Source organism: Sebastes fasciatus, chromosome 2 (genome assembly GCF_043250625.1).
Source record: "Sebastes fasciatus isolate fSebFas1 chromosome 2, fSebFas1.pri, whole genome shotgun sequence".
NCBI lineage: Eukaryota > Metazoa > Chordata > Actinopteri > Perciformes > Sebastidae > Sebastes > Sebastes fasciatus.
In genome coordinates this window covers 9,086,564-9,104,525 of record NC_133796.1, presented here as the reverse complement: position 1 = coordinate 9,104,525, position 17,962 = coordinate 9,086,564, and the positions used below count along the sequence as shown (strand labels likewise).

The following is a 17,962-nucleotide window of genomic DNA, read 5'->3' as shown; positions in this document are numbered from 1 at the left end:
AATAAATAGCGAACATAGTATAGTAGCAGGAGAACAGGATGCAGACAATGTGACCCAAATACTTCATGAAAGGAGTACTTTAATTTCCCAGTAACTAAATCCTCATTGAAATCACTGCATACCAATGTGGGTCATGCAATTCAGCAGTATTTATAACACTTTATCTGCATATTTCGGTCCTTATGTTCCTGTTGGTTAGTTTCAACTTAACATTGCAATACCTCCTTGTCCATAAAGTCTGTGTTTATGGTGTCAGGGTGTTTGAGACTGTTCTCCTTGACATATAAAACAAATGTCAATTTTGTTTTACGGATGACACACAGGTGACAACCAATCCTTTGAGCTCAGTGAGATGTCAGTTGTTGCTTTTAAAAGCCAAATGTCAAAGTGTTTTTATAGCATGAAACCTAATGTATCATCAAAAAACAGTTTAAAAGTTTAATAGTTATCTTGACAGGCATAATTTAATCTATATCACATTTACCTTGAGGAAAATATTGATGTCAAAATGACTGCATTACATCAAATGGAAAATTCTGAATGTCAACTATTTATAAACATTTTCATAAAGGGTGGGTAGTTGTTGCTTCTGTACCTTGAATAGAGTGGAGAAGTCAATGTCTTTTGTCTCCTTCAGACCCAGAGCAATGAGGGGGATGTTGGCTGTTTCCCTGTAAACGGAAAGACAGAGATAAAGATATCATGGTCAGACATCTTATGCTCAATATAATACACAGGAAAGGAAATACTCTTTTCTCACAGACATGTTGCCGGCAACGAGGACAATAACTCTGCTGACAATGCATGATACAGCAGGACTTCACAAACAAAAGGACTGAGAATGTGCTTATCTAAATGTGATTAATCAAACTCAAACAGATAAGCACTGATACATTAATAGGTTAATGATGAAGAAAAGCAGGCTCTAAGGAGTGGTACAAGATATCAAACAACAGGAAACTCCTTTTGACAACAGACCGAGCCTTGTTAGTGATAACACGGCAATAACTCAGTGAGATTATTAGTAAATAATAATATTATGTATAGTGCCGAGAACAGCTTGATCATACCAGTGACAGCTTTGTTACTTGAGAAAGTTTAGTTTAATCTTTAGTGTAGTTTCATGGAGGGGAAATCAGGATTAGACAGATGGTGCTGTAGGAGTTAGGATTTAAAAGGTGAATGGGGCCCCACATCTCCTTGTATTGTAAAGCCTCACATCTCTGTGTTGATAAATCATTCTGGAGTTGCAGCCCTGCCTCAGTAATGCTAACGATTCTTTCCTCTTTCTCTCTGTCAAAGCAGGCTCTTGACCTTCTATTATTTTAACCCACCAAAGAGTAAATGGAGGATGCCATAAAACAGCAGGTTTCCCTTCTGAACTCAGCTGTAGTTATAATGGTTTGGAGTTTTTCTGGTTGTGCTGACAGATGGAAAGCAGGTTCAGCTTGTTATCAGAGCTGAGGAAATAGAACTTGGCAGATACCTGCTGCTGATCAGACAGAGACTATAAAAAAACAAAACCCTCCCCCAACTGAAAGCAGGAGAACGAGGTGTTACTAAATAAATTGCCCTATTTAAAGCAAATCCAGAAACAACCCAAGCGTGTGTCTGGATTTGCTTGGCATTTTATTATTCAAAACAACTTCCAATGAGGGCAACAGTAGGCACAAACTCCAGTTCCAGCATTAACACGTCACCATGGTGTTGTTACCCCAAACATATTTTGATCAGGACTCTTTCGGTCAAAGGGATCAGAGCCTTTTCACTGCACAAGATGTCAAACCCACAGGGTTCGGAAAGACAACTCCTCATGCTCATTCATCACTTGATGATAAGGCAGCATTCCTCTGGCATACTGGCTCTGTGAATCACAGAAAACCTCATTCATCAGTAACACCGACGGAGCAAAATAGAGGCTGCAGTGTTATCCATTAGTACTTGTATGGTAGATGAGATCACTCTGGTCTTTTCTCTGGTTTGGGCAGAGGGGAGGGGTGTGGGGGATGAGGGTATCTGTTCTGCAGAGAATCTGAAATGTTAAAAGCCTCTCAGGAGCTCACCCCCCTCCCCCTTTCTGCTAACACACACACACCTTCCCACCCATCGTGTGAGTGCCAGTGTGCAAGACATGGAACAGACGACCATTTGCTATAGCAGTCAAGCGAAGCTCTGGTTTTAGCTACAGAGCCCAGAACAGCTTAAAGCTGCAGTCAGTAACTTTGAGCAAATATGATAAAAAGTTATTTTTATAAAACTGTCATTATATCCCAACAGTAGTACATGAGACAGATAATCTGTGAAAAAAAATCATGTTCCCCTGTCTCCTCCTGTGCTGCTTTCAACGTGCCCGAACAAAAACAACCAACCATTTTGAAAACAGTCGAGCCAAACCCAAGCACCGCCCACCAGCCGGAGCAAACTTTCTCATTTTACACTAAAATGTGTTTCTGAAAACATTTGAGGCAAGATTATCTGTCTCAATTACTACTGTCAGGATACAGTGACTGTTTTATAAAAAAACAAAACCTAATAAATAATAATAATAATCTAATAAATTCAGCATATACAGTAAACATAATCTTGTTTCTTTACACAGTATACTGATATATTTCAGGCTATAGCAAGACATTCTGGCTCCTATAGAAGTTGAGTGGTGGTTTATGTAAGTTAGCCACAAGTTAGCTTTTTTGCTTATTTGCTTTCTTGACCATAGTAACATGGAAAGATCTATACCGTTCCAGGAGACTATGTTAGCATAGCTTTGCATAAAGACTTGGACAAGTAGGAAACTGGCCTAGCGTTGTCCAAAGGTAAAGAAATCCATGACAAGTTGTGGTTTGCAACTAATGATTGTTTTCACTGTTGATTGTTTCATTGAAGTCTTGTTTAAGTTTATTTAATGTTTATTAATCTGATCAGAAGCCAATAAGTATTCATTTGTGATAATACTAAACCATTTCCCCCCTATTTATTATTATTATTCGTTATAGGATCAGTAAAAGCACCCAGTTGTCAGAGGTTGCAAAAGCTGAGCTCATCTCTCTAGTGTAATCTCAAATGAAAGACAACCGCAAATTATTCTTTCCGCTCTATCTCTTCAGAGTAAAGTTAGTGAAGTGTCCTGTAGTGATGATATCTATGCTATTATATCTATTGTTTTCATGTGTCATAACTTTAGCTGTGCTGATTCATAAGGTCTGTAAATTCAGTTTGTTATCCTGGTCAAGAACATTATACACAGTGGACCTAAACAAACATTTACTACATGATAAATCCCAGTACAAGTAACATGTTTGTACTGTGAGTGACACTGAAGGAATATCACACTCATATACAGTATGTATATAATAATCATAATGTTCAACAAAGTGCTAATGAATAAGAGTTAATGATAAGACTGTCAAGAACACAGTGCGTGAGAGTAGCTGCGATTTGTTTTCCATAGGGTGGTTGAAGTAGGTCACACGTGTACTGCACCAGTCACATATACAGTATGTGTCTACTGTTATGCATTACCTCATGCCAAAAACCAGCTGAATCTGGTCTGAGTGAGAATTAACCTCAGAGAGACGCTATTCAGAGGACGGTGGACTTGTGGGAAAAGCCTAGAAAGGCGAGGAGAGGGTTTTTGTCTGCGTACTAAGACTGAGGTTGTATTTCAGGCTGAGAGGAGGAGGCTAACTCTCCATTGTGGCCGTACAGCGTCGTCCCACTGAGACACCTGCTTAGACTTTCTCAACATAGCCAATATTCCTCATGTGCGTGTTACCTGTACACCTGCATGCATGGCCCTTTGTAGATCTAATGGTGTGAATGTGATGATGTGAACACTTTGGACATTGCATGTGTTTTCATTTTCTTATAAAATAGGCACACAATGGTGGTTGTCTGATGGTAGCTTCACAGCATGCCTATTGTCTGTGGATGGAGCAGGTGTTTCTCTAAGGGCCTGACAAGGAGGCTGAATGTTCCCACACTTGAGTCTGTCTGATCCCATGTGACAGAGGACACTTGGGCCCTAATATTGTACCGAGAGGCAGCTGTTGCATTTTGTTTATATCTTGTAATTAGCAAATTAATGACACTGACATTAAGTATTTTAACCGATTAATGCAATCGGTTAAATGGTTAGAAGAAATATTAAAAATTAAATAAAAGCTGAGCAAAACTCAGAGGAACGGCTTGTCACTTAAAGGAGAATAGCTGGTCTACCTTAACAACCCACCTTCCTCAGAACTGTTACCATAGTTACCACCATACAACACCCCATCTCCCATAACTCTCCACAACCTCTCTACCTTTCTCTTCAGTCTGTTGTGATTTGTTGTCATGGGCAACATGGCATCCTCTACAGAAGTGTGTGTGTGTGTTGTCGTTTGTGTATGCATAGAAATGATTATATGTATTATATGTGCATTTCTTTTATAGTGCGTACATCACACATGCTTGTGGTGTAGTATATGTTAACGCATTTAGGTATTGCTTCCTGTCACCTGTGTGAATCTAGTAGTGCAGGTTCAGTGTGTTTAGCATATGTATAGTGTGTGTGTGTGTGTGTGTGTGTGTGTGTGTGTGTGTGTGTGTGTGTGCCTGGGCAGGTGGTTCATGGAGGTCTCAAGTGTTCTTAATCAGAAGAGCCACCTGGAAGCAGACATGCTACAATCTACGAGCCTTTAAATCAATTAAATTGCATTAACAACAATATCTTACAACTTTTAAGTTTTATATATCCATAATGGATAATGGATAAATCTTTATTGCCTTCAGTTCATCATTTATTCTCTCTAAAATTGAGACCCAGCCACAAAGTGTTTGCTTTCAGTCAACCAAGTGCTCTCCTTTACAAACCTTTAAACCTTTTTGGTTATTTTGTCAGTGAGTGTCATGTCATGTCACGGCACACACAGATGTCAATTTTCAAATATCTCTCACCACGTGTTGTCATAAAGTCCTTTGTGCCTTACTAAAGCTTACTTGAGACGTAACTGGGACAACACGTGAATCCTCATGACATACATAATGCATTTTAATCTACACCCCATAAACCCGGCTTGTCCTTAAAGACAGAAAACATCAGCACCTATCGCTGTCACACACGCCCACACACACCCGATCATCATTGAACCAGATGCTTATCTTAATTTGCATACAAGTTCAGCTCACAGTTTCCTTGTTGCTTTGTGGCTTGTCTCACAAAAACCAGCCGGTCCAGTTCAACAACAACAAACTCTCGCACTTTGTCTCCATGCACATCCTGTGTGTGTCGCTCTTCCTTCATACACCCATTTTGTCTGCTCCTCTGTCATCAACTGTCTTTCATCAAGGGTACAGGAATACTTAACCGCAGAGTATCAGTTCCAGATCATTCTCTTGTTGGCTGCCAATCAACACTAAGTGTCTGTGTTCTACTTCTGTATGAATAGACTCTGAGGTTTAGATCTCCAGATAGAGGACTTATTTGCATACTAAGATCACTTAGACCAGTCCTCTCTTCTGCGAGTTCTGGATTAGGATCAGAATTACGTCAAGATTTAGATTAAAATTGTACAGAATTTTGGGGCAGTGGTGTCCTTATTATTATGTGAAAAGCGTAGAGTTGTTCCGATACCAGTATCGGAAATGTGTCCGATATTGCCCAAAATTCGGGATCGGGTATCGGGGAGTCTATGCACTGATCAAACCGAAAAAAAAATCAACCGTTTAACCAGAAATCAATTCTTCTTCGTTGCTCCAAAACAGTAGCCTCCACTGTGCTGTTGACCTGTATGTATCATGGCTGCCACAGGCAACTACTGTTTTAGAGCGGCGAAAAAGATCTGATTGCAGGTAGTTTGTCAGGTGACGATAGCAAACAACAACAGTGCTGTGCTAGTGGAGAGTGTAACAGTAAGAGTAGTCAGAGCGGGGGAAAATGTCAGCCATTTGGCAATATTTTACAATGGAAAATCAAACAAGTAAAACTATATGTATGTATATAGGTATTGGAATTGGTATCGGGAAGGAAATAATTGTATCGGAACATCTCTAGACATGAGCACTGGTGCCAGGGTTATTTGCGTTTACACCGGAAAGCTCTGACAGCTGTGCATGCACTTTAGCATGCAATTTATTTAATAGCCTCATCACCGGCAATTAATCTGAAAAATGTAAGTAATTACATTCTATAGCCTGCGGATGCATTGCTACTGACAACAAATCTGAATGTATTTTTCCATCGGTGAAGTCAACAGTGCAAAGAAGCTGTGTGGCTAACAAACAAGCCCGCAAAATAAGTTGCTGTCTTACAAAATCTTATTTTCTGGTTTTATTTCCCTTTCACAAATACCCCAAAGAAGCTGTATGGCATTCGCAGACACCTTTGCGCTGCTCCAACTTCACATGTCCTCCTTTTTATGAATTTTTTTATGAAGATGCTTGTCACTCAGAAGTAGTTTAACATATTGCACTAGCTGTGGTAGCAGTAGTAGAATCAGTATAGAGGGCGCAGTGATATTTGGACTTACTGGGTGTTCTGGTAGACCTCCATTGAGCTGTTGAGTCCTTCCAGATCTCCCATCAGCAGCTGCAGGTTGGAGTTAACGTAGCTCAGCTCCAACAGAACCATCTCTTTGACCTTGTTGTTAGACGTAGCCCTGCACACGGGAGAGATTTGAGGGAAACAAAAAATGAAAAGACATAAAAACTGAGACAAAAAGGTCATGATGAAACGTTTGAAATAAATTGAAGAAAAGCAATATCAGCCTTGTTATTATCCACTCTGACGTTGCCAAACTTTGCTGCAGCTGATTATTAAAACAAGCGTGCCTCCCCTGGTATTCTGGACCACAGACCTGCGTCACCATGCCCTGCTGTGCACTTGATTTACTCTCCACTGCACTACAGCTTAACCAAGATCTATGAATCACAGCTGCAATCCCGGTGTAGTTCAACAGCTCATCCCCATGGTACAATCATTGTTTTAAATCAAATCCACCATCAAATGACAAATGCGATATGGTCGCACTATATTTCATGTCGGAGAGGTTGGAAGTCAGAGGTCAGTATTGTTTTAAGTACATTTTACTGTACAATGTTGTGTGCTGTTTACTGTACTGTATTTGTGTTGAGGTGAGGAAGATTAGTGCATAGTGCATTACACTGAGTATGTGTGTGTGCACAAGGGGTTAGGGCTCACTGCAAGGCAGAGATACGGTTGAAATAATACATGTTTGTGTGTGAGAGTGTGTGTGTATGTGTTAGCATACAAAGACAAAGTGGTTGGGTCCTTTCTAAAGCAGAATTTATGATGCATTGTTAGTTTGTGAAAACGCAAACTGCAATTCACACGCATCCATGGTGATACACGGTAATACACACACACACACACACACACACACACACACACACACACACACACACACACACACACACACACACACACACACACACCTCAGTGGTGTCACTTTATCCTTATCTCTGTTTTACAGTGAATCCTAACACGTTCTCTAGCAGTCGTAACTAATGAGAGATGTATCCACACGTACACGCCCCCACCATAAACTCCAGTCTTGAGATGTCTGCCTGTCACCTGATCTCTCTCTCCACACTGTCATTACAGAGGATGTGATTTTTAACAAGGAAGGTGAGATGTAAAGAAGCGCTGACAGGCAGGAGTTAATAAAAAAAATCTGGTAAACTGATGGTTAAAGAGCTAAACAGACTAGGTTTTAACCAACCTAGTTTTTGAGGGCTGATTTTATATTGATGATCTATTCTCTATATAGGGACTGGAGGTTAAAAAAGCAAGTACCACCTACATAAAACAAAAACAGGAAAGGGAAACTAACAGTTACATTCCAGAGGAAATCTGTACAACATATTGTGAATTTCAATGGAGGATATCAAGATCAGCCTCATGGAGAAGGTTTGGCTGGAAGAGCCTTAGCAGATACTTAATCACACCTGCTTAGAAGCCTCACCACACAAGACAGCTGCTGGAGGAGCTGTGGCCCCCAGGAAGCCAATCACTACCACATGTTTTGGGCCTGCAAGATTTATACAGAATTAGTGACTATATTTGAGACAAAATTTGCTTTTAACTGGGACAAACTCCTTTTTGAGCTTCTACATTCAACATCCACAAATATTAAAACAAAATACTTATTTGGAATAAGAAATGGCTTAAACCAGACACCCAATATATTGAAGACTGGTATCATATCATTTATTAACTTTTTTATAATGGAAAGAATCACTTTCTCCATGAGGCTTCAAGAAACTAAATTTGAAGAAATTTGGGAGAAGAGGAAAAGGTATATTTCCCCGAAACATCCTTCTTTTATTTAAATTTGTGTATTTATTTTTATGTTTTCTTTATCTCAGTTGAATATTTACAAAGAAAGAGCATCTTAAAGTAAAGATAACTGTGTGAACTGATGCTGTAATGTGATCCCAAATAAAGGAAAAAATATTTTTTTTTAAATGGGGAAAGTGGTCTAAGCACTAACAAACCATTAATAGCCAATAATATAATGTTACCTTGCATACTGTATAATAAAGCATGTCTTAAAACTTTTTAGAAATCAATGGAGTCAACTGCAGGAATACAGTATATGTACCATCCAATAGTTTGATTTTGTTTTTTTGGTTCAGTCTGCTCTTTGGTCTTTTATGCTCTTAAATTACTGTCTATAGTTTTTCTCTCCATAAAACACATTGGAACGTAACAGGGAGGTCAACCCACGCTTAGTATCACTTCCTATTGGCCTGCTGAGGGGTTTCTGGGGAGGTTTGGCCTGGGGAATCCATCAGGGTGGAGGAGTTGGAGGAGCTGTGGTTTGGACAGAATAGATGCCAGCTCACCAGCCCACAGGCTGTTATTAATATCTAATTTAATATCAAATATCATCCAACAGAGCGTGGGAATGAGACTGTAAACCAACAAGAGTGGTTTCACTCAGGTTCCCCCATCCTTCTTTTCTGTTTTTTCTGTTTTTGGCAGATTGACCGTGAGTTGTATTTTTCCTTGAAGCCTTTAAATCTGAAGAGAGGTATCTGGTACTGATAATGATTGGAGTTGACCGAGATTATTACTTTCTATTAAATAAAGCTTTAAAAGGGCACATCATAAAATTCAGTTTAGTCGTGATGAGGAGTACTCTACAGCCTGTGTTGTATATCGTCTACGATGGCTCTGAGGGAGCCAAAATATCCCCGATGACATCATCAAGGTTACCTCTGCTTTGGTTTGAGATCTTAAATTTTTTACAGAATATGTGCATTACACACTAAAGGTGTGGGGTTTGAACGAAAGTGGCATTTTGGAGGTAGAGAGGAAAGTAAAGTGCATCATGGGAAATGTCGGATCCTATGTTTTTGGAGCTTAAACCATACTCTGGACTAAACGTGATGATATCAAACTTGTCAACAAAGATAAGTCGAATTTTGCTGTTCAGGTCCCTCAGCTGTGGAACTCAGTATCTCTTCTCAAGAATCATTTTTATATTATGGCTTTGTCTTAACTGATGGTGCATTGTTGTATCTATTTATACGATTTGATCTTGTATTTATATGATTTTATCTTGTTTAGATCTTAAGCTCTGGATGTTAATTACTTTTATCAAGCTTGTATTGTAAAGCACTTACCTTGTAACCTTGTTTTGGGTTAAAGGTGCTATATAAATAAAGTTATTATTATTATTATTATTATTATTATCTGTCAGACAGAAGAGAAGAGAAGAGAAGAGAAGAGAAGAGAAGAGAAGAGAAGAGAAGAGAAGAGAAGAGAAGAGAAGAGAAGAGAAGAGAAGACAAGACAAGAGAAGAGAAGAGAAGAGAACCGGTCTGACCAGACTGACTCCACCTGTTGCTGATAGAGAGAGGAATGCAGAACAAGGAAAAAGGAGAAAATATGAGGTTGGGGAATTGAAAAAAAAGACGCAGAGCATACTCAAGAAAAGCAAGGATTTAGGTTCATCATACGCCATAATGACTCAAACTAATCTTTCTTAATAGCATCTTTTTATGCTGCTATTTTGTATCATCTTTTCTTAAAAAGGGGACGTAATTTGACACAAGCCTACATGAAAATTATCTGGAATGGTTTGATTATTGATGCAAATCTGTTTTTGACACGACAATCCAGGTGGATGTCTAAATAGGTTAAGGATAGCCATGGCAACCGTGTTAGCCACACACAGATGGAAGGTCACGGGTAGAGCCGCAGTCAGACTGCATATGATTTAAGACCATGAAAATAAAGCTAAGAGCATACCTGAAACTCGAAAATGCATCCAGGCTGTTCTCTGTGCTGCAGCTGGGCTGGTAAACACACACACACACACACACATATGCACGCACATGCACGCACATGCAAGCACATGCAAGCACACACACACACACACATACATACAGAGTCCACTTGCCCCTGGCCTTGGCTGGGCAGACTATGTGAAGTACTGGAGGAATGTGGAGGCTTGTGAGGCTGACAGTAGGCTTAGACAGGCCTAATGGACACATACACATATACAAGCACACACACACACCCCCACACAGCAGTATCCTCCTCACCAGACTAATCTTAACACAAACGGAAAGAGAGCTGATTCGAGAATCCCAGTGGGAGATGAGGCTATACAAGGCGCACCGTTGTACCTTTTTCTTCTCTAGATTCAGTGCCTCAGTGACAGAAGACACCACACAAGACACTTTTTTAACAGCAAAAACCTTACAGTTCACTAAACTTAACACCATCCTGACTGCTGTGAGGCACATTATCCATGCCAAAAGCCACACAGAACAGAAGGTGGACACAGTAACATGAAGAACTGTATAACCTTATGCAATCCAATCCAGTGAGCCTGCAATAAACACTACTTTTATGAAGCTTACAATATTCCATTTCTGTTGTCAGAGAGCTGTTGATTCAACTCTGGACATTTTTGTGGCTGTACACACGTTTTCCTGTAGATTTCCTACAATTATCTACAACAAACAAGTCATAATATGATGACTTATGGCTCTAGATGTTTTCTAACTGCTAATTTTGTCTCACCAGACAGCTAACTGTTGACAAACTTGTTTTTTTCCAGCATAGCTGGTAGCACATCCTCCTCCTCTGTCACGGCTCGGGCCCAGATTGGATATCACACTAACCAGCAAATTTATGTTGATGATCCTGAGCAATTTACAATAAAACTAATTTTCTCGATCTCCAAAAATGCACTCCTAAAATACAAAGGCCTTACATCTAAAAAAAAAATCCAATGATGAGCCAAAATGTCAACTCCCCAGAAGAAACTAAGACTTCTGTCTACATTTTATAAAAGGCCAGCACTGACCTTTTGAGGAGATAAAACATGGGGGGGAAATCAGTATTAGTCAAAATGAGGCAAAATTGTGCCAGATTACAAAGTATTTCTGAAAGCCACCTATGTGTTACAGCCCATCTGAAGCATTTGCCTTAAAGGCTACAGAAGAGAAAAGCAAAAGTAAAAGAAGACGGGTTAAACACTTGTGCACACTGCATTGTTGGTCAAGTGCAATGGCAGGCCCCTTAAACATACCGTAGATACTGTGCAAACATGCATGTAGCACTTTTTGACTGGTGGAGTAGAGATTCAGCCTGGCTTGAAGCTCTGCTGACTGTTCAGGTTAAAAAAAAGAAAAGAAATTTGCTCTGTCCAATGTACCTACATTTCTTTAAAAATCAAAAACCAAGTCTATATTTTGTTTTACAGGTGACTGTATATCATGATATATTCCTGAAAATACACAATAATTGAACATAAAAAAGGGCTTAGGTTTATCTCAATCTTCGTTTTACCCTTAGGCAAGTGCTAGTCACCAGGTTTTCCAAATGTATGTAGAAATGCAGGAAACAGCATTCAGAAAAATATGTAGTGTTTCGTAAGAAGAAGCCCCCCAGCCAGACAAAAACAAAACGCCTGAGGTTGGTGTACGAGGACAGTGAACTTCCTAATTTTTCTCTGTTGTTGCATTGTACCTGCTCAGAAATCTGATCTCAAATCCAGCCATTCAATCCTACAAGAACAGGTATTTCAGCAGGAAGAAGACAAATCTCGATTTATTTTCAAAATCCCAGAGAATAGAGACAAACATTGAGTCTCAGAGCTGTTGACTATGTCACATCTTCCTCCACACTAAATTCATGTTTTAGCTCCACAGCCACATGATAGCACAACAGAAACTCAAACTTCTCCTAGTCACAGAAGAAAAAGTCTCTTCTGTAAAGTGACATATAATCAAAATACAAAGCCTCAGTAAAGTTTCTGAGGTGTCTTCTAAAGCACGTATCACAGTAGCTCTTTGTTTTCTGCTCCTCTTCAAGAGTGTTACCTAATATTTTCTGTTCCTCTGTGTTGTTCCATGTCTTACCGAGAATTCATAACAACTGATGACAGAACAATGAAGGTGATGAAGCCAGTAAGTCTCAACAGACCAGCTGGAGTTTACTAGAGGTTACATACAGCACAGTGACATAACTGACTGAATGACACATGGATGAGTGGCTCTGCCTCATGCAACAAATGCATAACTGTGAGCTCAAACCATCCTGCACTTCCTACTAAAAGCATCCATATTGTAGGGAATTAATAAATGAAGCTGACACAGATGTATTGCATGCATGCATGTATTATCGGTCATCGGTGTAGTTCTTACTTCAGCAGGTTCTCAGCTCCGGCCCTCATCCTCATCTGCTTGATGATCTGCTGGTTCAGAGAGGCTCGTTTATTCTGCACTTTGCTTCGTCCAGTCTGGGCGCACGGGTTACAACCCTGAGAAAAAGAGATGCAGGAACAAACATGTCAGCAGAAGATAATATCTTGTGTGATAAGTGAAAAAGAAACAGCATGTGAATCAAGAAAAATGTGCATACTGCAAAAGAAAAGGATGATTTCTTCATTGATGTTTTTTTACATTTTAAAATCATAAAAAAGATCTTCAATTTAATTCAAGTCGTTCAAAAAGAGTTGATCGTGGTGAATTTCTATTGTTGGGATAATCGTGAATATCCTCACATGAGGATGAAAAGTTTTTTAGCTCGCTATCATGGTAGAGAAGTGAAAAATAGAGCCTGCTTTAAAAAAATACTAGAATTATCATGTAAGACAGAATAGACTCACATCATTTACATGCACACTAATATTCCACTATTATTCCACATATAACAATATTCTGAATTTGATACGGGTCATTGTAAACAGCATACTCGGTTTGGATATTCTGAATTAGACCTTGTTACTAATGGAGTATTTTCTGATTAAGACATGTGGGATACGTCGATATTATTCAGGTTTTAGGAGCATTCTTTGGACATGTATACAGCGCATTCAGAATATGTGTCTCAATTGGGGTTTTCACGGCAGTTTGCGACACACGGCCTCTTGCCCGTTTACGGCCAGCTCTCTGCGATGTACACAAACCAACTAGCCGACAATTTGCAGAGATGCATGCCCAAAAGAAAAGCCCCCATTTATGGTTTAAAGGAGAAACACACCTACTTTTAAACATTATGAATTAAGAAGGTCGTTGAAAAAATGACAGAGGGAGGCTGTGCTCACACGGGCGAACAAGTCTTCCACCGCAAATGAGAATATCAGAGGAATATTCATTTTCATTAGCCATGTAAACAGCTTAGTAGGAATATTGTCTTTTTTGGAATAAGGGCAAAAAACAGGAATATTTTGTGTATGTAAACGTAGTCATTGTTTATCTATTTATCCTTTATTTATGAAAGGGGGCCGTGTGATTTATGATTACCTTATTTATGATTGTTTGACTGTTTGTTGTTAACTAAAAAGGACATTCACTAAAAAAAGATGTGTGTCCTATCTGTGATTCAATAAAACTACTTGTTTCTTAACAAATTATAAGGTAAAATAATTCCAGTATGTTTTTGTGCCATTTTAGGAGTTTTAAGCATGTTTTGATGATTATAGTTATAACATCGTGATTCACAATTATTTTGGCCAGGATAATCATGACATGAAATTTTCATATTGCCTCATTTATTTATACCAGGTCAGTCCCGAGCAATTTCCAAAACAGATTGTTGCCGTACAACCGTGAACAGTGTACACTGTACTGAACAAGCGTCTTTGTTCTTGTTCAGAGCACTCAGAAAAAGTCGGTTTACATTTGGCTTTCAAATTAATTTATGTGAATTTTTCCTTTATCTTTAGTCCTCGATGTAAGAGTAAAAATAAACCTAAATTGGGCGTGGAAGGAGCTGAACCTTGTTTAACTGTACTCAACTCTGACACATGCTCTCACTCTGTATTTACACATAACGGCCCGTATGTGTGCTGTACTGTGTGTCCTTGCCCCTATCACACACCACAAGTGTCCCAGCCTTACTAAGTCAACAGGCTGTCACTCATACCAGTACAGATAAACTGGCCTGAGACATTCACAATGACTGACTCACAGCGCAGCGGAGGTGTAGTCTGTACTGTACTCTGGCTGGCAAAGAAACACCATGATGCACAGAAACCAGTCAGCTCAGTAAAACCAGTTGGTTTAGAAGTCCTCAACTTGGGACACATGCACATTGTATTTATTTATAAGTATGAGGTCAGCAGCAGAGTGAGCTTCAGTTTCTACATTAGCAACATCAAGGTAAAGAAACTCAAACAACATAACAACTATTTATGTAACCATAAGGTGACCATAGATGACACAGAACCAAAGAGAAAACTCATCAGTGTAATTACATGTTCATTTCTCAGATATTTTTTTAAGTCTCAAGGTGCAAGTTCACCTTTTGCAATGCACATCAGAAACAGGGAGAATGCACTGACTCACGCTTAGCAGAGCAGACAACAGCCTGACTGTAATTTCCAATTTACATTTTCAGTTTTGATAACTAAACAGAGCTTTAATTGTTTTTAAAGGATGTCAAAGGATGTCAAAGTCAATAGCCAAATGGTTCAATGGTTCAATACCACATAACTGCAACGTCCTACATTCGCATCCAGCTGAGGACCTTTATTGCATTCATTTCCCTGTCTCTCCTCTCTTGTTTCCTGTCTGCCTCTACACTGTCACCTGCCAGAATACCATGTCAAAATACCAAAAAAATAATCTTTAAAAAAAACTAAAACTTGACTCTTGTTATGATACTGCTCGGAGGGATTGTTTATTATCATTCAAGTCAGTCAGTGTAGTTGTCACCTGTCACATTTTTTACATTTACATGTTGCTGATGCTCTCCATCCAGAGACTTCGTGTAAAATGAGTAAGCAGTGTGACAGTGTCCTTCTCTTTCAAGACCTCAGGTCAAATGGTTGCAACAAGGGTCACATTTAACTTGCCACTTTCCCTATAACCACTCCGCTGTCGTCATCTGGGTGTTCCTGTACAAACACTTCAGCAACCTGAGGGTGTAATGATTAACCATTTACGCAAATGAGAGCCTCGTTAATTACACATTAACCTTATCGAGGCGCCCGGGGGGCGTGGCCTGGACGTAGCAACAGCAGCTATTCTTAGAATGACAGCAGGGTGAGGCCGTCAGTGTACGACCGGAAAGGGCGTGGACTTATTGCAATATGTTGTCACGTTGATCATTACATCAATACTGGGGTGTATGTTTGTGTTAAAGAACAAAGGTGTGGCTGGTGGTTGATAGTAACTATGTCAGCACGTTCCGTTTCCATTTTTAAATTTGTATTACGCTATGAAACTTCAACCCAACATTACTCAGTGACCATTACACATCATGTCTCATCATCAAGAATTACAGCTAGTCCATAGAAACTAATGGTTTGACACCACACCTCTACTTCCGGTAAGCTTAGTCAGAGACATTATGACTTTTGTGTTTCTTGGACATTGTTTTACGGTGTCTTCTTGATGTCTCTAGCTTGTCTGTCTGCCTTAATGCTTGAGAAAAAGTAATCCTTTATAGAGCTCAACATTATATCAAGTGACACATGAAACTGAACCCGTAGCTCTGGCTACGCAACTGCCTTGCCTTACCCACTGAACCACTCAGGGAATTGAACCCCTCCTATCCACTGGCATACTCGAACAGTACACCCTTTCTCTACGAGCGAACAAAATACTTCATCACAGCAAAATACAAAGACAGTCCTGTCCGTTATCATATCCATCAAACAGCCAAACATTCTGCTGTTGTATAACCAAGGCCCCATAAAGAACATGTACAGTAGAGCATCATGGGATGGTTGGTTGGATAATGGACTCATAATTGCTTGTTCACCCCATAAATACACATAATGTGCTCAGCATCTCAATGAATTCATGTATGTTCTCTAATTGACTTCACATATTGAATCTACTCCAATTACTGAGGGGACGCTTTGACAGATTGCTCCGATGGGGATGTGCTTCATTCAATCCAGAGAAAGACATCTTTATATTCAGTGAAATTCAGTGAAAGTGAAAGACAATATTTGGTCACAGCTGAATCTCTCATTTGTCTTTTTCCAATACAAACCCTGCTAAGGGGATTTAAGTGTGTTTCCAAGCTCAGGGAGCTTGTCTGGTTTCTGAACCAGGACACATGTTGTCAATTTGTGTCTGTGGTCTGGCTGAGGGACGGCCTCGGGCCAGATGCTACGTCAATGCTCTCGCTGGCCGAGGAAGGATGAGGAGAAGAATCATGCCGAATCGGCTTTTTGTTCTGCCATCTTTCCATCCCGCGGCCGTCCAGTCGGACCTCAGCCAGCTGGAGGTGAAACAGTGGACGGGCTGGGAAGGCAGCCATGAACCACAACAGCTCCCCAGAGCATCGGTCGAACCCAGTGAGGCCTTGTAAATCATTTAACTCCTTTTTTCACCCAAGAGGAAGAGGGGCACAGAAAATGGAAGCAGAGATCATCTTGGCTCCGCTTGGTTAAAATTTGACCAAAAAAAGTTTCCAAATTGCAAATCCCTTTAACATGACAAAATGAGAATGCAGAGCTCATTGCTTTGTGGTTTCGGCACATGTGCCAGCCTTTTTTATACTGAGAAGGGTTTCTGCAATGAAAGTAAAGACTCCTGTTCAACACTGAGGACAAAGGAGAATGAGAATGATGGAGAAAGAAGGTTGATATAGGCTCTACAACGTGTGTTGCAGTCATAAAGTAAACAGTTGTGATTGAGGTGTTGGGCTCTACAGTCAGTCTCCCATCATGTCCTACGGCAGTGCCAGACCCTGGCTCCCACTGACCTCTTTATAGACACAGGAAGTGCAGCACAGAGCCTAAATCCAGACAGCGTTCAGAGGGGGATTCGGGGGGATTGAAAGACACAAAGGCCCTGTTCAGATGCCCATCCAAACAAGCTTGTCTATGAAAAACACTCCGGTTGAGGACACTAGTACAAATGTGAAGGAATGAGCCACAGCATGGCAGACAGGGAACTCAGTGCAAACACGTTAGGTAATCACTCAACCGCTGCCAAGTGCTCTTCTCATAGCCTCGAACTGACAGCTCTTGAAAATGTTACAGTCGCAGGTACATGAAACGGGTTGGAGGGGTTTTCTCTGCTGGTCCCAGTGCAGTGTATGTTAATTACTATTTAGTGATATCTCATTAGCTCATTTACATGATGAAAAGCTCTTAACTTCAACAAAAACACCAGCAGGGAAATTACTCCTCTTATCTGATCTATCAATTTAGATAACCGGCCAATTACATTTCAATCATTTAGCTTATCCTGAGCACCTCCCATGTGTGCAACTGTAAGATACAGTTAAGGTCAAAGGGTCCGGACTTTCATGGTTTTGCAATGTTCCCTTAAACACGTCAGTCATTTATTGTGATTATCTTAAGGGCAGGAGGCTAGTCTGACGTCAGGTTACCAGGCGTGTCAACAAAGCTTTTGAGGAATCCCACATCACATCCTGTTAAATGCCACCAAAATCCCCATCATCACACCTCTTTGACACACCAGCAGGGAACTGATGATGATGTCAATTATGGGATGTTTGGTCACTGCTCTTATCAGT

General features: G+C 40.0%; 1 protein-coding gene across 1 annotated transcript in view; it reads right to left on the bottom strand.

Annotated features, from left to right (window-relative positions):
- rhpn2 (rhophilin, Rho GTPase binding protein 2) overlaps positions 1 to 17,962 on the bottom strand; it is a 37,846-nt gene that overhangs the window by 19,017 nt on the left and 867 nt on the right. The window contains exons 2-4 of the mRNA XM_074660875.1: positions 12,664 to 12,779; positions 6,507 to 6,635; positions 596 to 671 (exon numbers count right to left, since the gene is read on the bottom strand). Of these exons, the coding sequence (XP_074516976.1) occupies positions 596 to 671; positions 6,507 to 6,635; positions 12,664 to 12,779 (321 nt within the window). The remainder of the gene's footprint in view (positions 1 to 595; positions 672 to 6,506; positions 6,636 to 12,663; positions 12,780 to 17,962) is intronic.